At 41.4% G+C, this 24,671-nt stretch overlaps 1 protein-coding gene across 9 annotated transcripts in view; it reads left to right on the plus strand.

The window, feature by feature from the left end:
- DCLK1 (doublecortin like kinase 1) overlaps positions 1-24,671 on the plus strand; it is a 356,733-nt gene that overhangs the window by 167,732 nt on the left and 164,330 nt on the right. For all 9 annotated transcript variants that reach the window (XM_023208816.2, XM_023208817.2, XM_023208815.2 and 6 more), the window contains one exon: positions 9,170-9,269. In XM_023208816.2, the coding sequence (XP_023064584.1) occupies positions 9,170-9,269 (100 nt within the window). The remainder of the gene's footprint in view (positions 1-9,169; positions 9,270-24,671) is intronic.

Consider the following 24,671-nt stretch of genomic DNA (forward strand, 5'->3'; position numbering starts at 1 on the left):
TTTCTTTTCTTTTCTTTTCTTTTCTTTTCTTTTCTTTTCTTTTCTTTCTTTTCTTTCTTTCCCAGCCTTCGCTCATCCGTATTCCCTGCCTATCCCTGGTTGGTCCTGTGTTTATGACTCCTGCTATAAACACTTCTTGACATTGGTGATGAGAACTCGAAGTGTTTCTCAGAATGACTTGAAGATAGCATTATGTCCAATATCACTCCCCAGGCATTAAGCAGACAACCAACCATATGTTCGGTGCCACATTTTACCCCTTAAGGATTTCCAAAAGATTCTGTATTATGTGGCTTCCTGTTTCTCTTAAGAGTTTTATTTCTTTTTTTTTCAATTATTACAGTAAGATGTTTCTGCCTAATTAGAAACCATGCCACAATCTCAACTACCTACTCGCATGAATCTTTTGAGAGATCTTCTCAGCGATAGAATATAAGTTTAATCTTTTTCTATCCCTGAAAATAATGAGTTCAATCAGACGGTTCAGATAAGCCAATTTCCTGGGCTTGGCCACCCTTAATCTTGAACACTCATCTTAAGGTAGTTGATTTAGGTTAGCTTCTGGGTTCAGACCAGAGTTTATTTGCACCCTCTCTAAAGAAACTACTGTGTCACAGTTTTCATTTTCTTGGACTATCCTTTAATTCCTTAAGTGAAAGAAATAGGTAAGCTATTCTCAAAAGGAGGTAGACAATAGGAAAGGATGTCTTAGTGGGAGAAACCAGAGGAATAGGACTGATGTGGTATTAACTTGGCAAAAGACCAGGATTGGAAACCTTCTGAGTAAACTCGATTCTTCATACCTCTCTTTCCCAGATATTTCAAGTTTAGTATACTGTTCTTAAATAATAGCCCCAAATCCCTCAGACTGATGTTCAACATGGAGACCTACCTACTATGCCTTACTAATATCAGCACTGAGAGCAGTAGCTGCTCATCGCTGGTGTTCTCTATAAGCCAGGCGTGGTACTTATTACTCTACATACGTTATCTCGTTGACCCCCGTGAAACCCTACGGGGTAAGCATTGGTAGCTCCATTTTACATATGAGGAAACTGAGGCTTGAAGATGTTAAATAGTTGTCCAAGGTCACACATCTACTAGGTGGCCGAGTCAAGGCACCTGGTCACTATTTGTTACTAGGGTGTCGTTTTACACTTTGCTATGGTCTGAATGTTTGTATCCCCCCAAATTCCTATGTTGACATCCTAACCTCCAAGACAATGGCATTAGGAGGCGGGCTTTGGGAGGTGATTAGGTCACAAGGGCATCATCCTCATGAATAGAATCAGGGCTCTTATTAGAGGCCCCAGAAAGGTCCCTCTTCCCTTCCACCTCGTGAGGCTACAGTGAGAAAGCAGGCCCTCACCAGACACCAAATCATCTGGTGCCTCGATCTTGAACTTCCAGCCTCCAGGCTGTGAGACACAAATGCCTGCTGTCTACAAGCCATCCAGTCTAGGATATTTTTGTTATAGCAGCCTGAATGGACTAAGAGACACATTTTAAAAAAGAGAATGAAATGTTAGCATTAAAAAAAAAAAAAAGATAGATAGATAACAAAAGATGAGTCATTTAGAGTAGGTTGCAGTCTGCTTAGGTATGTCTGAGTCTGTGAAAGATGGTAATTCATGCATAAAGGGTGCATTCCTGGGTCAGAGAGTATGTTCAACGGCAGGTGCAATAACTGATGTCCATGTCAACTACAGCAGCTGAGAACACATCCAGGGAAGGAATACACTTTCAATTCCATAACTGACTTTTTCTGATTGACCCAGCGAATCAAATTGCGACCGTTTCAAACGAGAACTTTTCCTTTTTCTATTTCTTTAAGCATCAGCCTGTTAGTTTGAGTGTAATCTCCTAGCCTATTCTGAATTTCAACAGTATTATCTATTTTTATGAAAAAAAAAAAAAGTCTTAGTGCTTCATGTTTTAAACTTGTAAAGGGTACTTTGAGGATCTTTATTTTCTTCTTTCTGTTAATTATTATTACTTAACTAATTTAATTTTTATTCACATATTTTCCTCTGGCCAAGAGCCAAAGTTTCTTTAAAGAATTTTTAGTTAGAAGCTTCCAGCCATAAGGGCTAGAGGAAAATAAATTATCACTTGCATAAATTTATCATCCAAGAGTGAAAACAAAAATGTAAAGAAGTGATGGAGAATGTGTTTTATGACAATAACATAACACACTTCTAATATTAGGCTATAAAACTAATTGTGAACATATTTTAGAACCAGAAACATATGGAATTACATGATTATAGGACAGAAAAATTCACAGTGGTTGACTTATAATATCATGTGGCATAAAAATGCTCATTGCTAAGAGTGGAGAGAAGAAGGCAAGTATGGAATGAAATTGGAAGAGGAACCTCCTCTAAACTCAGTTTTGGCAGGACGAGGAGCCCCATACGTGCCAAGTTTTAACTGAAAGCTAATTATAATGGTCACGTTACGAATTGTGCAGAAAGAAGAAGGTTGTTGACTTGGCACCTTAAATACATAGGTAACTATATATTTTTTCAAAAATATATAAGCATTCCTTTCTGGTAAAGAGCGTCTCATTAAAATGTTAACCACAGAATCTTTAAGCGTGCCATCTTTAACTGGTATCAAGAAGTTTAAGGAACTACAAATGAAGTATTTTAAAGAAAAATAAAGTTAAAACAGAAAGAACGTGCCATACTCAATTATTCAAATAGATGGGATGAATTTATTCGTTTTTACTTCTGTGATGGTTTATTCTCTTGCTTAAAATACATTCTTTAAATGGGTGACAGCAAAATATTTTGGTGTTTCTCATACAATGGAAAACACCTGATAAAGACACAATGACTTCTGTGGCTTCAAATGTGTCCAGGGCTACGGAGATATCCCCTGTTTCGTTTGAAGAGGGCGCTCTTGTAAAGAAAATATCCTTGCCTAGGCCCTGCTGAGAAACTGGCCCAGCTCCCTGAAGTCAGCGTCACCATGGAGATCTTATTCCAGTGAGGGGGAATGGATTCCACGGTCCTCCTTTGGAAATGTGTAAATAGCAGATGCTTTTATTGCCTTTGTTTGAATCTCTGCCCTTGCAGAGCAACTCAGGCCGGAAGCTCAGAGGAGAGGAAGTCCATATTTGTCTGTAGCGTTTTGTTTCCTCGTAAAGCAGCTTAGTCTCTTGGGACGACTGTGTGTAATGACAAGTTAACGGAAAAGGTATGAATTCAGATTTCACATAAAGAGAGTCAGAAAAAGGAATGTGTCTTCCTTGAGCCAAAGGAAGAATTCAAACTTCCTTCTTTTAAAAAAGGGGGGGTTTATTAGACACCAATTTTATTACATACTGTTAATGTACAATATATGTGGTAACTATTGAGCACAATTATTTTATCAGCTGAAGTTTATAATACGCAAATGCGAGGGTGCATGATAGACTCATTTTCCTACAGCTTGGTAGTTAAGAGCCTGCATTTGAGTTCTAAGTGGCCTGTGTTCAAATTCCTATTGATTTTCTGTTTAACCTGGCTGTTTTTCTTCATCTGTAAAACGGGCATACTGATACTGATAAATTATTGTCAAATAGTTTGTCTCCTTCATAGTTGAAAGGATTCAGTATTATCATGTATGTTGAAGATGAAATGTAGTAATGTATACAGAACTATTCCTGTTGGTACATCACACTAAAAAGAATTTTCCTATTTATTTTATCTTTATCAGATATATAATTACTGTGGTAAAGCATATTAGAATCAATACAGTAACTGATAAGCAAGAGAATTTAAGTCACTCATCCAAGTTCATGCAACAGTTATAGGCAATATGGGCTCAGAACCCAGGTATCCTGACGCTCGTTCAAGGACTTTTCCCAGCACATCTGGCAATTATAATCACCCATGTTTTTTGAGGTATTGTGGGTATGACATAATACTAAGCACCATCACATAAACTCTCATGAAATAAGCTGACTGTTTTTCTTTGGAGTTAAAAAAAAATTCAACATTGGAGTTAGATTTCTGTATAATAAGCAAAGCACTATAAAAACTGAAAATTAGTCAACAGAATATTAAGTGTCATGTACTATAAACAGATTACCTGGCTTATGAATTGCATATATTACACATACAGTATCTTTTGCAGTGGGGGATATTTCAACAGAGAGCAGTTTTCTCAGAGGAATAAAAATCTCTGGTTGTGATAAAACTAGAAGTTGGTGACAGATCTCAAGAGGCCTTGAGTTAAGACAGTGGTTCCTAGCACATTTGTTATATCAGGTGAATATGCTTACAAATGACTTTTCACAGCATCATTCTGTGGAAGGCTAATGGAAATCAGTGGTATAAACTCTGCCCCACCTTTGTGTTAGCAGCTTCTACTAGCTTTCCACCCATTCTCTGATGCTAATTCAAAGTGTGCCTTTCATCAAAATAATGATACTGATAAAATCCTTATTCCCCAAGCAAGAAGAGGCACACATTTGCTATGTTTTCTTCAAATCAACTTAGAAAAGAAGCATGTTGGTATAGAACTTAGGAAGTATATACTGTGTGTTTGCACTCGATGTATACTTATTTAGAAGTAAAAATACATTTGGACTAATAAAATAGCTAAAATTTATTGAGGACTTATTATCTTTGGATTCATTGTCTTAACTCATCTTGAAACAACTAATATGATAAACTGAGACACAAAGAGATTAACATCCAAGTGGAAGGGCCGGGTTAACTCAGAAGCTGGGCTCTGTTGATAGTGCTGTGTTCTTAGGGAATAGCCTAAGCAGACATCTCCATGGTGCCAAAAGAAATGGCACCCAACGGAAGACACTGCCCTTGCGCTGACTGAAGTTAGGATCTATAGAAACAGGACTCATTTCAAGATAGCTGATGGAGGTTTCCTGATTAGCTCAAGTCAATGATGGTGGCAGAGCAAGGGCTGGAGTGATATCACCTGTCTCCAGCCTTTGACAAAACCACTAGAAGGTAATGTAAGTCACTCTCTGCTGAATTACTGATTCACAACAAGAATTATTTGGATCGTAAGTCTGTAAACATATACTAGAAAAGAAGAGGTGATGGATAAGGGCAGCCATGTTCTTAAGATCTAGCCCAGGGACTGGCAAATAATGGGCAGTCAGTAAACTCGTATTGATCAATGGATAGAGGCTCAAAGCCGGGATGAGTCACTTTGTATTAGAGTGGACAGAGAAGGTAGGGTTTGAATCTGCAACTGAGCTGTGGGCCATAGGAGGGATTTGAACAGGCAAAGAATAAGAAAGGATACCAGATAGAAAACATACAAACAAACAAACACACAGGTAGGAAAGAACAAGCCGTTTTTAGAGAAAAACAGGCCAAGCAGATAAATTGAAACATGTTTCAGGTTAGGACATAGTTCTTCCATCCATCCATCCATCCATCCATCCATCCATCCATCCATCCATCCATCTATTAATCCTTCCATTGTCCATCCATCCAGCAAATGCTTATTTAAGCATCAGGCACCATGTCACAACTAAAAAAACCGGAAACTTGAAAGAGAGGTTGAGGTCAGATTTTGAGGCATCTGGAATGCCAGGCTCAGAAAGATGAACTTTAACTTGAGGATAGTAAGCCATGGACGGCCTTCTGCGCCATGGAGAGAGATATTGAAAATTTGCTAAGGAAGAGTAGACTGACAGAATTAAACCGGATGGATTGGACAGAAAGGAGGTAGGGTTGAGAAAATCCACTAGAGTAAAATGCCAGGGTCCACAGGCAGGAGGATGAGCCGTGGACTGACTTGCTGCTGGGAGTAAAAGAGAGGAGGGTGGGGGAAAGGCCTGGGTTGGAAAGTTATTACAGGGGCGGAATCTCTGACTGTAGTGAAACCACAGAGAAGAGCAGGCTCTGAAAACATCAACTCTCCTGGGAGATAGAGGAGCAAGGAGGTGGAACAGAAAAGCTTGGAAAGGTGCTTCTCCACAGGATGGACATCTCTCTTTTCTCAAACTTGATAATTCTGCCTTTGCATCTGCCCTTTATCTAATCATCATGAATGCTTCCAACATCTGACACGTACTGAGCAGATAATTCATGGCTGAGAGGCCAATTGTCACTATCCCTTTGTAACAAGAAGCCTGTTTTTCATTCATCAAATGAATTTTTTAAAAACTGGTAACTATACTGAATCTTTAGAACACCAGGTTTCAAAAGGATTAACAATGCATAGATAAATAAAATCAGATTATTGTGCGAAACACTGGTTTTCAATTCCTCTACCTTTTTATAATTCCTTAATATCAGAATGTACGGTAGTGTCTCAAGGAAAATTCTCAATGTACATTGTCTAGAGAAGTGGGTTATAAATCTCCCTCGGTTATTCTCTCTTGTTAGTTGGAATACATTATAGCTACCTCTGTATCAGTGATAGAGCGTGAGTGCATGGATAATTGAAGCACACTGAAGTGCACAGATTATCCTAAATTCATCTTTATTATAACCTTGTGTTTAAGTCTCCTTTGCTATCAACTCTTTAAGAAGACTTCTAACAAGGAGCAGTTTTATAAAGTTGAATTTGCTCTACTGACCATACCTACCTTTTCCAATGGGAAGTTGTGAGCAGGGAAGTGGTTACATGATGTTGAACAGAAAACACAGAAAACGTCAGAGTTTCTGCTAGTTCAACAAATTCTCTCATTTCAGTGACTGTTTGGTGAGAGGTAAATGAATGCATGCTGCTTGGCACCGAGGTGACTTGCCCCTGCCTTTTTGTGCTGGGTGATGACAGTTACTTTTTTCTAACAATCATTGCATTCCTTTTATATTCTTGGAGTCTCAGTGTTGGAAAGAACATCAAAATTTCATCACGTTTCATTTCCCGCTTGCCAAAAAAAAAAAACAACCTGTCCAAGATGGATCATTGTTTGTTCCGTTCTTTAAGTCACTGACTTGGAGAATGGTCATCAGTAAACTGATGGAAGAGCATTGGCTAACAACCTGCTTAAAACCTGTTGTAGTTTTGATGGTAGTTATTTGTCCACATAGAAGTGGCGTGAAACATGAACACACCGATGAGCAGGATGTGGTTAGCAATCAGATGTTCTCAAATGCAAATGGTGGGTGTGAGAATGTGTTTCCTTTCAAAAACAGTATTTTTCATCTATCAGAGATACATCATCAGAATGTTTGATGTAGAGTAGGCCCATCATAAATGTTTGAGTGAGTAAATGAGTTGGCAACGAAATATTTATCAGCTGCAGAAGCATGGCCTCCTAGGAGCAGAGTGGGTAACTTCTTTCTTTCCTGTGTTCCCAGAGATCTTTTCACCTATGGCTGTCGGCCCACTTCTACAGGGAACTCTGAGGAACACTGTCTGTCTTCATGATGCTGTGTGGGGAAAAAAGTTCTGGAATCAAATAAGTTTGGGAAATACTGGATTTTTCTATCTCTTCTTTGACGTCATGATATATATTAGAACATTAAGGGTTTTGAGAATTTGGAAACCAATATTTTCCAAATCTGTTTGGCTTTAGAACTCTCTTTTGCACAAAACATGTTAACCATCCACACTTTAGGAGATACTGCTCTTTTGGGTTAATTGTTCACATTTGGGCGGAGATCATGACTTCTTCATTTCTGCCAGATGCTGATTGGCACATGGTAGGCGTTCAGTAAATACTTTCTGTAAATGAAATGTAAAATGAAAATGGCCACGGGAGGGCGTTGATTGAGATGATGCTAGAAGAAGCTATGGTGTCATGAAGGTAAAGATGAACAGGATTGGGTTGGAGTCAGAGAAAGAGGAGTGAAATGGAGGGTGGGTTCTGAATTCAAATGGTCTGCTTTTAAACCAAATAGAGTATCAGAGCTTCTGACATCACTCTTGAAGTCCTTCCGTTGATCTTCCTCAGTGATTACAGCATCCCTCTTAAATCCCCTGTGTTTTTAAGCTTTCATGGGCAGACTAAACATTGACAACCATGGATAATACCTCATTCTTGTTTAATGTTGATTATCAAACTGTTATAGAAATTCCATTTTAAAAACTTCAGCCAAGTGATTATTTAGAAATGAGACATTATTTGGAAAGACAGTCTAAAGCCCACACATCATTGCATTTGGGAACTCTAAATACTGCTGTGTTCTCTCAACTTACTATTCTATGTCTTATAGCACATGTGATGTGTCAGAGTAGCATTCCCAGGGACTGACAGAAAAGCAGAACTCCAGAGGTGCCCACGAGCACTCCAGAGAGGCTTGTCTCTGGTCCTCAAATATCCAGGGGAAAATACTATTACAACCTCTATTTCATACAGCTCTGAATGGGTGCCTGCAACTAGCCATCTTACGATTTGCCCAAGTGGTCAAAGGAAATTGAAAATAGTTAGAAATCAGCAGTGTTCCTAGTGTTGGCATTGCACACAATGTGAATAAAATATTACGTAGTCTATCCAAAGACAGAGAGTAAGATGCTTGAAAATTATTCATTTTGATCACATTTACTTGCAAAAATGACATTTAGCTTTCTTAAAGCTCTCATTGGAGAGTAAGTCGAGTAAATATCAAAAGGTTACCTTAAAACTTGCCTTTTGCGTGACAAGAAGAAATGGGTGGCCTGAGAGTTTTAGAGTTTGGCAGAGCTTGGGTGTGAGCGTACACTTACCATAATCTCTCTAACCCTAAGCAATAGCTTAATTTATTTATTATTATTTTTAAAAGAGTTTCATTTTTCTTTCAACTGGAGGTGGAATGGGTTTAAAGGAGGTGATTATGTTCGTATGATAAGAGAAATATTTTTCTTCAGTGATTATGATGGCATCAATTACTAAACATATTTGTTGTTAAAACCATATGCTGACTTGTGTTACTATCAAAGAGTATTACATTCCAAAGAGGAAAGGGGCACTGCACCTACTCTAATGTGGAAACAAAGGGCTCTTACCTCAGAGCCTATTGATATATCAAGTAATAAATGTGACAGTTACTGGTTCTATTTTCCTTATCCTGTTTTCCTGCAGAACTGAAATGGAACATGTTTCTTACTAGTAACAGATGCTCGAACCCCTCTTTTGAAATTCCTCTGTAGAAGCTGCCCTGTTGATTCCATTAGGTGGGAAGGGGCTTTATGCAGATGTCTGCTCGTGGGGTTGCATTGTTGTAATTGCTGTTCTACCACCCTTGCTGAGTGCCATGCTTTTCTCTTGTAGGTGATGTGCCTTCAGGACTTTTTTGGTGATGATGACATTTTTATTGCATGTGGACCGGAGAAGTTCCGTTACCAGGATGATTTCTTGCTAGATGAAAGTGGTAAGGAAAAAAAAAGCTCAAAACCAGGGGAAATTTGAGGCAGCTTTCGAAAATGAGCTGCACCAGGCCAAGATTATGTCAACTCCAAAGCTACCAGATCAGTTTCAGATCCTCACCCAGCGTGTCTTTTCCATATCTTGAATTTCTTTGATTTTTTTTTTAAATATGGAAAACAGATGAAATGAGAATTGGAAAAGTGAAATCATTTAGAAGAATAAGTAACTAATGGCTAATTTATAACCGCTTAATAATTAAGTTGTTGTTACGCAGAAGATGATGGTGTGGATTTCTACATTTTTAATTATATATTTTTTCTACAATTTTTAGCTGAGGGATTTGTCATCCTAAAATCATTTAAGATGTTTCTAGCTCAGTTTTCAGGTGGCTTCCTTTAATTCCTAACCGGGCAAGTGGCTTGCTTTCCCTTTTTCCTTTAAATACTGTAGCATTCATGTGTCATTAGCATCTGTGAGATATCAGAAAAGAGAAGTTAGCTTCCTTCCATTAACAAACTAAATGTGCTACTCTGTAATTGATAAAGAGGGGATGGTTATAAAGAGGGAAATACATGTCTTAGGAAATGAATATGAAAGGTTGTGACTTTAAGAATGATATTTTTGATACTATTAATCATCTGAGAATCTTAGCACTATCACAGGTAAGATTATTGTACCAAAGATTATTGTACCCCTTCCTTGATAATATTACTGTAATTTAATTAGGGGAGTATTGCATATTTACTGACAACTCAGATTCTGCCTAGTTGGAAATGCTTTTTGAAGTGATAATGAATTATTTGCTTAGATGAATGCAGAAAAACAAATCAGTGAGCTTTTGAAATAGTGGCTGAGCAACACTTGAGCACTAACAATAATGGGAAAGTGATGTGATGTAGTGGTCTCACCCCAACACTGCAGATGTGTGTTAATGCACAGCATCTATCTTACACGCATATATACATATTATCAGTTGTATGCACTTAGGAACTATGATTCTTTGATTTAAAAATGACTTAAAGGATGGGTGTGGTGGCTCACACTTGCAATCCCAGCACTTTGGGAGGCTGAGGTGGGCAGATCACTTGAGCTCAGGAGTTTTAGACTAGCCTGGGCAACATGGCGAAACCCTGTCTCTGCAAAAGTTAGCGGGGCATGGTGGTGCACACCTGCAGTCCTAGATGTTCGGGAGGCTGAGGTGGACGGATCATCTAAGCCCAGGGAGGTCAAAGGTGCAGTGAGCCCTGATTGTGCCATTGTGCTAGGCCTGGGTGATAGAGCAAGACCCTGTCCCCCCAAAAAATGACTTAGAGTGTGTAAGGAGGGATAAGGATTTTTAAAATTGCCCCTTTCTCATGAAAACTTCAAATGCCCATTAAGAATGTAAATAGATGTGTCATTTGAAGAGATTTATTTTGGTTCAAGGACCAAAACAAAGAGTGGTTTGGCATCCCTTTTTCTCTAAATAAGTTGACTCAAATACATTCCATCTTTATTTCTGATCTACGTGCCCTTTGAGGCACAGATTTTTGTAAATATATCACAAGTATAGCGTCCTCAGGGAGGGTCTCCCCCACACCACCGTTTTAAGAACAGCTTTGCCATTGTGTAGAACAGGTGAAAGTCAAGAGTCAGACAGAAGAGTTGACAGCACGGTTTTGAGAAAAATAAACTGCCCTGACTTTCCATTTAAAGAAAATAGCTGCTTGTGATAGAATGGTTTAGGAGACCAGATGCGTTCTGAAATGAAAGCCTGTTTGTTGCTTTGATATAGAAAACAGCCTGTCAAACTCAACCTGGAATACATCTCTTTTTCAAACCAGCAAGCAGAGTTGGCCACATCTTCCAAGCTCTGGGGTCTCTATCTAGGCCCCAGATGGACTTGGGGCCCCTTCTCCCTGCTGGCTGGGCTGGGTGAGCTCACATAGCTGGGCTTCCCTTCGCAACAGCCAATGCGCTCTCCACCCAGGATGCCGCAGCTACTCCCATGCACCTGCTATGATGAGCAGGTCGACTTTCTGAGAAGTATAACAGGAAAATGCCAGAAATTCTGTAATACAGTAGGTGCACTGCCCCTTTCCTCTTGCTATTTGCCCCTTAGAATTATTTCTCATTAAAAAGAATGCGCACAGGCCGGGCGCGGTGGCTTACGCCTGTAAACCCAGGACTTTGGGAGGCTGAGGAGGGCAGATCACCTGAGGTTGGGAGTTCGAGACCAGCCTGACCAACATTGAGAAACCCCATCTCTACTAAAAATACAAAATTAGCCAGGCATGGTGGCGCATGCTTGTAATCCCAACTACTCAGGAGGCTGAGGCAGGAGAATGGCTTGAGCCTGAGAGGTGGAGGTTGTGGTGAAGCGAGATCCCACCATTGCACTCCAGCCTGGGCAACAAGAGTGAAACTCTGTCTCAAATAAATAAATAAATAAATAAATAAAAGAATAAGAAAGAATGCACACAGATATACAGAGATATGCACACAAGGGCTTACATGCGAACACACACACACACACATCCTGGGACACCTTCTCCATCTTTTGTGGTTTGACCTTGTGAAGGACCACTTCAAACTAATTAGCTGAGAACTTCACATTCCTTCCATGGATGAAGAATGTCCTAACCCTTTCTTGGTGTGAAATACATTTGCTGAGTAACGATGTCCTCCCCCATTCCAAAAGAAACACGTGGATATGGAAGGAAGGGGGTTCAAATAAAAAAACGATCTATATTGAGATTTTACTTCCTTGGATGAACTTATCCCGAGACTAAATTCACACGTTGACAACTGCAATTTTCCTGTTGCTTGTACAGCATGTTCTAGTGCTAATGTATTAACATTTGAATCTTTTTTTAAGTGCTCCGAGCATGATTTAACCCAGCTTATCTGTGCTTGCTAAATGGTATTTGCACATCGATGCTTCATTTGGCCTTTTCCATAGTAGCTTCCTTAAAGGGGTGTCAGCGGTGGGTACAGGCATCTTCAGAATTACTACTCTTGCCCTCTGCAGGGCTGTGCTTCATTTAAGGTGCCAAGAAGTGGGCCTTTTGCCACAAGGCGGCACTTTTATTTTAACTTTCCAGATTAACCTGGCTCCCAGTGAGTTCAGGATTTAGCAATAATACATCCATCTAATTCCTGCTAGGAAGTCTCCTAAGGATGTCTCTTAAGGTCCATCCTGGGAGGAGATTTGCCATTGTAGATGAATATTTCATGGGGCCACATTGGAGCCAGATTAATATAGGAAACTGCCAGGGAGCCTCCTTCCACTCCTAAGTTTGCACATTCAGAAAATAACACCTTCCTTGTTCTGGTTCAGAATGTAACCATTTTAGCGATATCGTCATCAATCAGTAGAATCTTAGCACCTTGGAGATGGTGGCTAGAGCACTATAGATAGAGACAAGCAGAGAGGCCAGCAGATCCTTCCCTTGTTGTCTAATTTAGAATGATGAAACAGAGGCAGGGAAAATGTCACATTGGAGACAGGAAGCTCAACATGGTTTTGCTTCTGTGTTGATGACAAATGGATGAATTTGTGATCTGTTGCCATTTAAAAGTGATAGGGTTTTGTTGAGAAAGGATCATCACCCCACGCTTGGGAGGGACAGTGAACTTGGGGATGAGCCTGATGCTGGATGTCAATTCTTGTCCAACCCCCTAGCCTCAAAGCCAGTGCCTCGACTCTGCTTGGCTAGTTCCTTCACCCATTCACTCCACTGCCATCTGGAGCCTCGCCTTGGCCAGGACTGCCACCTGCTCGGGAGTCCAGATATCTGTCATCCTCTCTTTCAACTTTTCTCAGATCTTTCTGGTTTTTTATCAACCAGTTCCTAAGTGCTCTTGATTCTGATGTTAATAGGCATTACCTTCAAAGTCCATCGTTTTGCTTAGATGTTGAATTAATTTCCTAGGGCTGCTATAACAAAGTATCACAAACTGGGTGACTTAAAACAACAGAAATGTGTTGGCTCACAGTTCTGAAGACAAGAAGTCCAAAATCAAGGTACTGGCAGGGCTGTGCTCCCTCTGAAGGCTCTAGGGAAGAATCCTTCCTCATTTCTTCCAAGTTTCTGATGGCTTCCAGCAGGCCTTGACTTGTGGCAGCATCATCACTCCATTCTCCATCTCCATCTTCATGTAACCTTCTTCCCTGCATTTCAGTAGAATTTCCTTCTTCTCATAAGGACACTAGTTATTGGATTAGGAGCCACTCACATTCAGTATGACCTCATCTTAGCTTGGTAACATCTACAAAGACTCTATTTCCAAATAAGATTCATTCAAAGGTACCAGGATTCGGACTGGAACATATCTTTTTGGGGAACAAAATTCAACCTAAAAAAGACATTGGTGGAAGCTGTTCGAATTTTATTTGAACTTGGATTACAAGTAAACTAATGTTTATCATATTTGTTTGGATCTGTCCTTAGATATTTACAGTAATAGCACTATATTTGTTAGTAAATACATCAACAACAGAGCTGTGGCTGCCCCTCATCTGACCCTTCACAGTTGGGGTTCCTCACCTCGTGGATCAGAGGAATGCTGTCAGACAGTCTGAGATTTCAGCAGGGCATTTGACAGAGCCCCTCTTGAAATCCCTTGGACTAAGATGAAAATATTTAGTAAATGGTATAGGTGGTTGTATTTTTAATTGATTTATCTTCCCTGTCCAAAAGGTACTGATTTATAGGCCGATGTCCAATGTGCCAGAAGAGATCTGTATTAGGATTGTCCCATCAGACCCCTGAAGGAAGGGATTTGTTTGTTTGCTGAGAGTGAACAGGTTTCACACCACAAGAATCTGCTTTGGACTTGATATGGTTTAGCATGGTTAGAAGTGTCCTTTTGAGGCCAGGCACAGTGGCTCATGCCTGTAATCCCAGCACTTTGGGAGGCCAAGGCCGGTGGATCACGAGGTCAGGAGAATCACGAGGTCAGGAGATCAAGACCATCCTGGCTAACACAGTGAAATCCCGTCTCCACTAAAAATACAAAAAAGTAGCTGGGTGTGGTGGCACACACCTGTAGTCCCAGCTACTCGAGAGGCTGAGGCAGGAAAATCACTTGAACCTGGGAGGTGGAGGTTGCAGTGAGCCGAGATCACACCACTGCACTCCAGCCTAGGCCACAGAGGAAGACTGCAAGACTGTATCTCAAAAAAAAAAAAAAAAGTGTCCTTTAGAGAACATTAAAGTTGTGTGGATTTGAACCCTCAGGGAGGAAAGCTAATGTGGTGAAAGGTAGAATGAGGATCCGAAAAGTTTCTAACAGGATGGATTGTGTCTAACAAGATAAAATTGAATTTGTATAAACAAAGAGAAGAGCTCTAGGGTGTGAAAGAAAGAAAAATGCCAGCCTTACAAGCTGACTTAGTAGTGATGTCGTTTTCACAGCAGCACGTGTGAAATTTACTTTTACTTGACTGCAGGCTTAGTATGAGATGTTATGTGACATGGGTCATTTGTGTGTGGATTGTAGGGGTATCATATACTATACTGTAAAATGTTTTTGCCCCTCTGATTGAAGGTGGTAAATGTGAACTGAAACAAAACATTAAAATTAAAAAATGTGTTTAGTATTCCTAAAACTAAGTAACTATAGAAGAAATGTAAATAAGCTTTCAGATTTTTGTATGTTTGTAGTGTTCACAATTCTGAAGTCATTAAAGCTCAAAACTGCGAGAAGACTTTTTTTTTTTTTTTTTTTTGAGACAGAGTCTCGCTCTGTCGCCCGGGCTGGAGTGCAGTGGCCGGATCTCAGCTCACTGCAAGCTCCGCTTCCTGGGTTTACACCATTCTCCTGCCTCAGCCTCCCGAGTAGCTGGGACTACAGGCGCCAGCCACCTCACTCGGCTAGTTTTTTGTATTTTTTAGTAGAGACGGGGTTTCACCGTGTTAGCCAGGATGGTCTCGAACTCCTGACCTCGTGATCCGCCCGTCTCAGCCTCCCAAAGTGCTGGGATTACAGGCTTGAGCCACCGCGCCCGGCCGCGGGAAGACTTTTGAGACACAGTGTGCGTGTGCGTGTGTGTGTGCATGTGTGTATGCCCGTGCACGTGTGTGCATGTGTAGTGACCGATCTCCAGGAAATACCAGTTCTACTTCTCCCTGCACCAGACAGATGTGCCTGTAGTCCAATGTTCTTCCTGGGTATGTGATTCTAGAATGGACATTTCCTCAGCTTTTCTTATGGATCTCCGTGGTGTTGGGTATCCAAGATCTGCTTGGTAAATATTTCTAGAAATATTCTATCCTAACCATTTTCCTGGGACTCATGTCCCGAATAAGACAGAAGCTGCATCAGGCACCATTCACCAGAGGGTTCTGATTGCTTTCCCGAATTCTGGGTGATAAGAAAATAGGGCTAGAACCTATTAGGTTGGTGCAAAAATAATCACGGCTTCTGAAAGTAATGGCAAAAAAAAAAAAAAAAAAAAGTGATTACTTTTTCACCAACCTAAGAGAATAGTAGGAACAGTATTGGAATAGTAGGATTGTGTTTGGAAGACACAGTCTCATCCAGGTTCTATGTCCTACTTTCTGTGTGGTCTCTACATCTCCAAGCCTGCTTCCTATTCCCTGAAACACTTTTTTTTTTCCTGAGTTGTAATGGACCTCAAATGAGACAATAAATGTCAAAGCACATTCGAAACTGTGTTCCTTATTACCCAGTGAATGATGCTGGGGAATGACACCTCAGTTGAAATATACCTCCTAGTGGATTGCAGCTGGACTCAGCCATGTAGCTTCATTTGCGGGGCTTAATTGGAGGCAGATGACATCAAGATCTGCTTTTGGTGCTCTTTGGAACCAGAAAGCGATTACTACTGCTTTCTTCCACTCTTAACTTTTGTTGCTCTGGTGGAGGTAAGAGGGAATTAAGGCTCCTTTGAAGATACCCACTCTTCTCTGGAGGGAATCTCTAGAAGATTAAACTAAACCACATGTAGAAGAACCAATCAGACTTCTAAAAGTGGCAGTGTTCAGGAGTCCCAGCCCTTGGTAAATGCTTCCCTCTTTCCATGCCCACGTTGATTTGAGTTAAAGAGACCTGATGGCCCTGCTGCTTTGTCCTGAGGCTGGTGATGCTAGGAAACCACAAGGTTAATGGAAACACTGGAAGATGCTCACAGTCAGGACAAAGACCACTCCTCCTCACAAACTAGTTTTTGAGTCACTGCTAACAAAATCCATCCATTCTTTCACTCATGCAGTTATTCATTCAATAAGCTAGCTTACTATGTACCAGGCAGTGTGCTAAGCTCAAGTACCTGCAGGCAGTAACACTTAGATCAGATGTGACCCTTCAACTGACTTTTTTTTTTTTTTGAGATGGAGTCTAGCTGTGTCACCCAGGCTGGAGTGCAGTGGTGTGATCTCAGCTTACTGCAAGCTCCGCCTCCCAGGTTCAAGCAATTCTCCTGCCTCAGCCTCTCAAGTAACTGGGACTACAGGTACACACCACCATGCCTGGCTAGTTTTTATAGTTTTAGTAGATATGGGGTATTGCCATGTTGGCCAGGCTGGTCCATACTGACTTTTAATATTGTTTATGTGTAAAGATGTCAAAGGATCTTAGGTGCTGAACTTTGACCCAGAATATTAAATATTGCATATTATTCTAGTGGCTTTTATCTCTTAGGAAAAATACTGTGGTAAAATGACTAGTGATTTACAATAGACAGACAACTCTTTGTAAATCTAAATTGTAATTGGATTATAAGGCCAGTTTACGTTGCATCTGTGAGCAGATTTCTTTGAGATGGATGGTACTTGTTGGTGCTAGAATATTTTATCGTTTCAATAGATGTTAATTCTTGGAATGTACAGTTTTTATTTTAAAGAAACAGTATAGGGCCAGCCATGGTGGCTCATGCCTGTGATCCCAACAGTTTGGGAGCGGAGGCAGGTGGATCACTTGAGCTCAGGTGTTCAAGACCAGACTGGGCAACATGGTGAAACCCCATCTCTACAAAAAATTAGCTGGGCAACATGGTGAAACTCCATCTCTAAAAAAATTAGCTGGGCAAACCTGTAGTCCCAGCTACTTGGCAGGCTGAGGCGGGAGGATCACTTGGGCCCCAGAGGTCGAGGCTGCAGTGAGCTGAGACTGTACCACTGCCCTCCTGCCTGGGCGAAAGAGCGAGACTCTGTCTCAGAAAACAAACAAAAAAGCCAAACAACTGAAAAACTAATATAGCTATCTTGTTGAATAATTCTAAGTTTTTGTGGCTCTTCATTGTCTTATGAGAAAAGGATATAAAATCTGGTATGACCATTCCTGATTGCATTGATTTGTAGAATTCAGCTTGATGTCTGAAATAGAGGGTTTGGGAGCTTTTGTCTGTTTTGTGTTCTGAATACGGGGCACATTGGCTAACGTGCTTTGCTCATACAGGGCACATTTGCTACCATACTTTGCTCTCGTCAGCAAGTTCCTATTTGCCTCCAAGCGGTGGAAAGGCCGCAAGGGGTTCTGGAGACTTTCCTGACCATAGCTACCTTTTAGCTCATGCATACATATGAAATGTCCCAGAACACAGTGATTGTTCCAATTTAATCAACAGCCAAACTATGGATACATATAGAGTACTGTACCTTGGAGACAGAATCTAACTCAAGCTCAAGCTAGTTCCTTCGCTACAAATAGATAATTTCCTACTTAGAAAATCAAGGCATTGTATAACATCTGCAATCTTTCCTTTACATTTTCTCTTCCGCTCCTCATGGGCCTTCCTTTTTATTATATTCAGTAACAGTGACATATGAATTTTTGATATGGAAAACTCTACAAAATATATAGCATTGTATGTGAATCGTGGACACTAAAGGTCTTAGAGGTCATCAGCTTCCCCTCCCGTTTGATGCAGACACCCTCTCCACAGCATCCAACAGTTGTTCCTCCATCCCCAACTGGAACCCTTTGTTGATGATGGGGCGCAAATTTAGAAGAAGCTAATTCCACTGTCCACTAGTGCTTTTTTTTTTTTTTTTGAGACAGAGTCTCACTCTGTCACCCAGGCTGGTGGAGCGCAGTGGCGCGATCTCGGCTCACTGAAACCTCTGCCTCCCGAGTTCAAGCAATTCTCCTACCTCAGCCTCCCGAGTGGCTGGGACTACAGGCACGTGCCATCATGCCCGGCTAATTTTTTGAATTTTTAGTAGAGACAGGGTTTCACCATGTTACCCAGGATGGTCTCCATCTCCTCACCTCATGATCTGCCTTCTCCAGCCTCCCAAAATGCTGGGATTACAGGTGTGAGCCACCGTGCCCAGCCTAGTGCTCATTTTTAACAAGTTATTGAGCCCAAATTAATGTCTCCCCAGCTTGCACATAGTCCTCCTAGTTCTGGTCTCCAGAATAACAAATACTACCCACTGCCCTCATTCTAAGGGGAGTTTCCCTCCTATCCCTTCCCTCATGGTCAAAATCACTCACTGTAAACTCTGTTATTTCTTTTCCTTCTAGACCAAAATGACCTATATCTTTCCTCGTCTTCTCTCCTGCTTTCCTCAACTTTCCAAAAAGGAAGTCTCCTTTCTCTTCTAAAATCAATGATGGTCCCTGTCTTTGTCTTCTATTTCTCTTTGTGACCTTTCCTTGTCAGTATTCTGTTCCTACTGTTTTGTGGATTTGTTGTTTTACCCTATCTCTAGTCTCTTTTCTTTCAGCCCACAGTTAGGCCCAGGTTCCTCCTATACTAAAAGAGCCTCCAGTCATCTCCGTCATCTCATCAAACCACTTTGCCTTTCTTTCTCTGCCAAACTGCTAAAAAATAATAATAAATAATGACTGTCCTTGAAGCCTCCACTTCTTCAACCTGATCATTTGTTATACCATTGGGTAACTGGTACATGGAACACACAAGAATTATGGGGCTTTATCAGTTTTTTTTTTTTTTTAAAGAAACTGTCTTCCCCCATCCATTTAGGTTTATGTAAGGCTGGAAGTTCCTTTCTTGGCACTGGATGGCACCTCAGGAACCCCAATATTTTTCTGGTCCCTCCTAAGATAGTCAAAAAGTCTTGTGGACTCTACTAGATGCAAACTGCCATCATCATTCCAAAGTGAAAGTATCTAGTCCCACCTGACAGTCATTCAAAATTGGAGTTCTGTTTCTACACCTAGCTAGAGCCCAATGTAGCATGTGGTGAGTCCCCTACTCTTCAGGACAAGGGGAGGGTTGATGACTTCTCTCCTGCCCACTCTCTCCTCCCCACTGTTTTGAACTGTCCAGGATTGGAATGGGGATGAGGTGGATGGGGCAGGGTGATGAGAAAGGAGAGGTGGAAAGTCCTTACTTGACTATTCTGTTGTAGGGTGGCTTCAAACTCTCTCAGCCAGAAACTGTGATTTAAAGCTAACTTTTCTTTTGGGTGTTTTAATGGATTCTTCAGGGACTCTCACTGGGAACATTCTGCTCTTCTTTATTGATGTGGTTGATTCAGTTTCTTCCAGCTTTGGCTGAATCTCTCTCAGTCCCTGTTTTCCAAAGCCCTCCCTATTGGCCTCAGATGCTCCTCTTGGGAAGAATTTAAATTAGTTCCACGCCAAGTTGTGCCCTCAAATCCATCAGAACACTCATGCATCCTTTACCTCTAACAGCAGGCCACTCAGTACAACCAGGCCTCCTTCAGTTTTCTGCCAGAGGCTCTCGGGTGAAAGTCAGACACATGAATACCAGTCTGTCATTTCCCTCTGTCCACAGAGGACACTGATCAAGCACTTACGATCTTCCAGTGAAACCCCTATTGAGGTGAAGGGGAGCATCACCCCTGTTTTGGAATGATGGAATTCACAGCAAGGCTTTCTCTTAAGGAATCCTTCTCATAGATCTGCTTTCTCTTCAGTAACTTAAGCCTTTTATATCCTCAAAGTGGGTAAGAAGACTAAGGTCTAGAACTGTTTATATCTGCTTTGAAATTTCTGGAATAGGATCTGTCTCACAATTCACTTTGGTATCTGATACACATCTCCTTGGAGTCTGGGTGAAATTTTCATTTTCAATCCTATTACCTTTGCAACTGGCTTCTATACGTAACATATGTAGTAGTTCCACTAAGCAAGGATAATCTTCAAAGCACTATATTCAATGTTCTATCTTTTTCTTTTCTTCTTTATCCTCCTTGACTTCTTTGTAGCATTTGACATTTTTGATGATTCCCTCCTTGAAATTCTTGCCCCTTGACCCTTCGTAGTGTCTTGATGTCTTGATCGTCTGCCTGTCCCCCTTTGAATACTCTTAAGCTCCTTTCAGGTTTGCTTTTCAGTCATATATCCCTTAATAATTGTTCCCTAAGATTCATTCATTTTTCTAAACTTAATTACTCTCTATTCCTAGCCAAGTTCATCTACTTTAATGGCTTCAGCAATGATGGTTCTGGTAGACAGTGATGGTGACAAATGGCAACCAGATGGTATGCAATAATCAAAGCCTTTGAAGTATGTATAATTTTCCCAAATTTACAATTAAGGAAATTAGACTTGGAGATGATAAAAAATTTGTTCAAGGCCACACAGCTAGTATTAAAGGCAGAGGTCAAACCCAAGTTTGTTTTTGTTTGGCAATACATCCTTAATCTTTAAATGTACCTCCTTTGAGATATACATCTCTAAACCTGACTCCTCTCAGGAGCTCCAGAACCACATTTCCAACTTTCTCTTATGAACTTCCCTATGACTATTCCACAGCCACCTGAAATTCAACACCTCCCACAACTGAACTCATCATCTACCTGGTCAGCTTCATTTCTTGTTCTCTGTTTCCTGGATGAGCTCATGGCATCAGCATTCTTAGCACCAAGGTTGCAAAACATGGAGTCATCTTTTACTCACTCCTCACTTTTACTCCCCATAGCCCATCTGTCCCCCTCCTTTCCAATGCTACTGCTGTTATCTTAGGTCGGTTCCTCATCATCTCCCACTTAGACTCATGAAGATGCTTGAATTTTCTATCCTAGTTGCAGTTTTTCATTTTCACACCATGTTTGAACACAGATTGATCCTCCTGAATTCACTTACCTAGCCCTCCACTGCCTACAGACTCCTTGGCATGCTATTCTAGGGCAGTTGTAATCTGACTGGGTTGTATCTTTCTAGCTGTTCTCACCCTTTATTCCTCCTCTGCCCTCCAACCGCAGTATTATTTGTTGGTCTCCCAAAAGCTATTTATTTTCAAAATAGCTGCTTTTACTCATGTTGTCTCATTAATGTGGAATGCTCTTTTTCCTCTTCTCCTTCCTCATCCACCAAATTCCATCTTGTCCTCTGAGGTTCAAGTCAAACATCACCATCCTTGTAAAGCCTTTTTCCAGCTACTTGGTTTCAATCAGTTACTAATTTCTCATTCTTTTTCCAGCTCTTTGCTCTTTATTATACCATTGTTGTTCATTCTGCTGTGTGTTCTGGGATTTTTTTAATGCATCTAGCTTATGAGTAATAATCATGTTTAATTATCAGGAAACCTCTGCAGTGTTGCTTCACAAATAATGAAAGCCATGTTAGGAGAAGTTGAGAAACTGTCCAAGGTCACTGTATTAATCGGGATTCTCAACAGAAACAGAATCAATAGGATACACACACATACACACACAGAGACACACACAGACATACTGATATGGTTTGGTTCTGTGCCCCCAACCAAATCTCATCTTGCATTGCACTCCCATAATTCCCACGTGTTGTGGGAGGGACCCGGTGGGACATAATTGAATCATGGGGGCAGTGTCCCTGATACTGCTCTCATGGTAGTGAATAAGTCTCATGAAATCTGATGTTTTTACCAGGGGTTTCTGCTTTCGTGTCTTCTTCTCTCTCTCTTTGCCTGCTGCCTTCCATGTAAGATATTACTTGCTCCTCCTTGCCTTCTGCCATCATTGTGAGGCTTCCCCAGCCACATGGAACTGTAAGTCCAATTAAACCTCTTTCTTTTGTAAATTGCCCAGTCTTGGGTATATCTTCGTCAGCAGCATGAAAACAGACTAATACAGTAAATTGGTACCAGTAGAGTGGGGCGCTGCTGGGAAGATACCCAAAAATATGGAAGCAACTTTGAAACTGGGTAACAAGCAGAGGTTGGAACAGTTTGGAGGGCTCAGAAGACAGGAAAATGTGGGAAAGTTTGGTGATAGCGATATGGACAATCAGATCCAGGTTGAGGTGGTCTCAGATGTAGATGAGGAACTTGTTAGGAACTGGAGCAAAGGTGACTCTTGCTATGTTTTAGTGGAGACTGACAGCATTTTGCCCCTGACCTAGAGATTTATGGAACTTTGAACTTGAGAGAGATGATTTAGGGTATCTGGTGGAAGAAATTTCTAAGCAGCAAAGCATTCAAGAGGTGACTTAGACACTGTTAAAAGCATTTAAAAGGGAAATAGAGCATAAAAGTTTGAAAAATTTGCAGCCTGACAATGTGATAGAAAAGGAAACATCATTTTCTGAGGAGAAATTCAAGCCAGCTGCAGAAATTTGCATAAGTAACGAAGAGCCATATTTTAATCCCCAAGACAATGGGGAAAATGTCTCCAGGGCACATCGGTGGTCTTTACAGCAGCCCCTCCCATCACAGGCCTGGAGGCCTAGGAGGAAAAAGGGGTTTTATGGGCCGGACCCAGGATCCCTGAGCTGTGTGCAGCCTAGGGACTTGGTGCCCTGCATCCCAGCCACTCTAGCCATGGCTGAAAGGGGTCAATGTAGAGCTCAGGCCATGGATTCAGATGGTGCAAGCCCCAAGCCTTGGCAGCTTCCACATGGTGTTGAGCCTGTGGGTGCACATAAGTCAAGAATTGGGGTTTGGGAACGTCTGCCTAGGTGTCAGAGGATGTATGGAAATGCCTGGGTGCCCAGGCAGACGTTTACTGCAGGAACAGGGCTCTCATGCAGAACCTCTGCTAGGGCAATGCAGAAGGGAAATGTGGGGTCAGGGCTTTCACACAGAGTCCTTACTGTGGCATTGCCTAGTGGAGCTGTGAGAAGAAGGACTACCCTCCAGGCCCCAGAATGATAGATCTGCTGAAAGCTTGCACTGTGCATCTGGAAAAGCTGCAGACACTCAATGCTAGTCCATGAAAGCAGCTGGGAGGGAGGCTATACCTTGCAAAGCCACAGGGGAGGAGCTGCCTAAAACCATGGGAACCCACCTCTTGCATCAGCATGACCCGGATGTGAGACATGAAGTCAAAGGAGATCATCTTGGAGCTTTAAGATTTGACTGTCCCACTGGATTTTGGACTTTCTTGAGCCCTCTAGCCCCTTTGGTTTAGCCAATTTCTCCAATTTGGAATGGTTGTATTTACCCAATATCTGTACCCCCATTGTATCTAGGAAGTAACTAGCTTGCTTTTGATTTTACAGACTCATAGGCAGAAGGGACTTGCCTTGTCTCAGATGAGACTTTGGACTGTGGACTTTTGAGTTAAGGCTGCAATGAGTTAAGACTTTGGGGGACTGTTGGGAAGGCATGACGGGTTTTGAAATGTGAGGACATGTGATTCAGCAGGGGCCAAGGGTGGAATGGTATAGTTTGGCCCTGTGTCCCCACCCAAATCTCATCTTGAATTGTACTCCCATAATTCCCACATGTTGTGGGAGGGACCTGGCGGTTGATAATTGAGTCATGGGGGAGGTTTGCCGCATACTCTTCTCATGGTAGTGAATAAGTTTCATGAAATCTGATGGTTTTATTGGGGGTTTCCACTTTTGCATCTTCCTCACTCTCTCTTTGCCTGCTGCTATCCATATAAGACATTACTTGCTCCTCCTTGCCTTCTGCCATGATTGTGAGGCTTCCCCAACCATGTGTAACTGTAAGTCCAATTAAACCTCTTTCTTTTGTAAATTTCCCAGTCTCACATATATCTTTATCAACAATGTGAAAATGGACTAATACACATACACGCACAGAGATAGACGAAAGATAGGCTTATAAGGAATTGGCTTGTGTGATTATGGAGGCTGAGAAGTCCCACAACCTGTGGTTTATAAGCTGGTGATCCAGGTAAGCCAGTGATATAGTTCAGTCTGAGAATAAGGACCTGAGAACTGGAGGAACCAATGATGAAAGTCCCAGTCCAAGAGCAGGAGAAGATGAAATGAGATGTTCCAGCTCAAGCAGTGAGGCAGAAGGAAAAAGGTGAATTTCTCCTTCGTCTACCTTTTGTTCTGTTCGGGCTTTCATGGATTGGATGAGGCCCACCTACATTGGAGAGGGTAGTCTACTTTACGGAGTCCACTGATTCTAATGCTAATTTTACCCAGAAACATCCTCACAGACACACCCCAAAATAATGTTTAATCTGGGCACTCTGTGGCCCATTCAAGTTAACCATCATAAAATTAACCAACACAGTTACATCCCCAGTGGGTAACAGAGTTGAAATTAAAACTGAGGATCCTGGAC

The sequence above is a fragment of the Piliocolobus tephrosceles genome, chromosome X (genome assembly GCF_002776525.5).
Source record: "Piliocolobus tephrosceles isolate RC106 chromosome X, ASM277652v3, whole genome shotgun sequence".
Classification (NCBI taxonomy): domain Eukaryota; kingdom Metazoa; phylum Chordata; class Mammalia; order Primates; family Cercopithecidae; genus Piliocolobus; species Piliocolobus tephrosceles.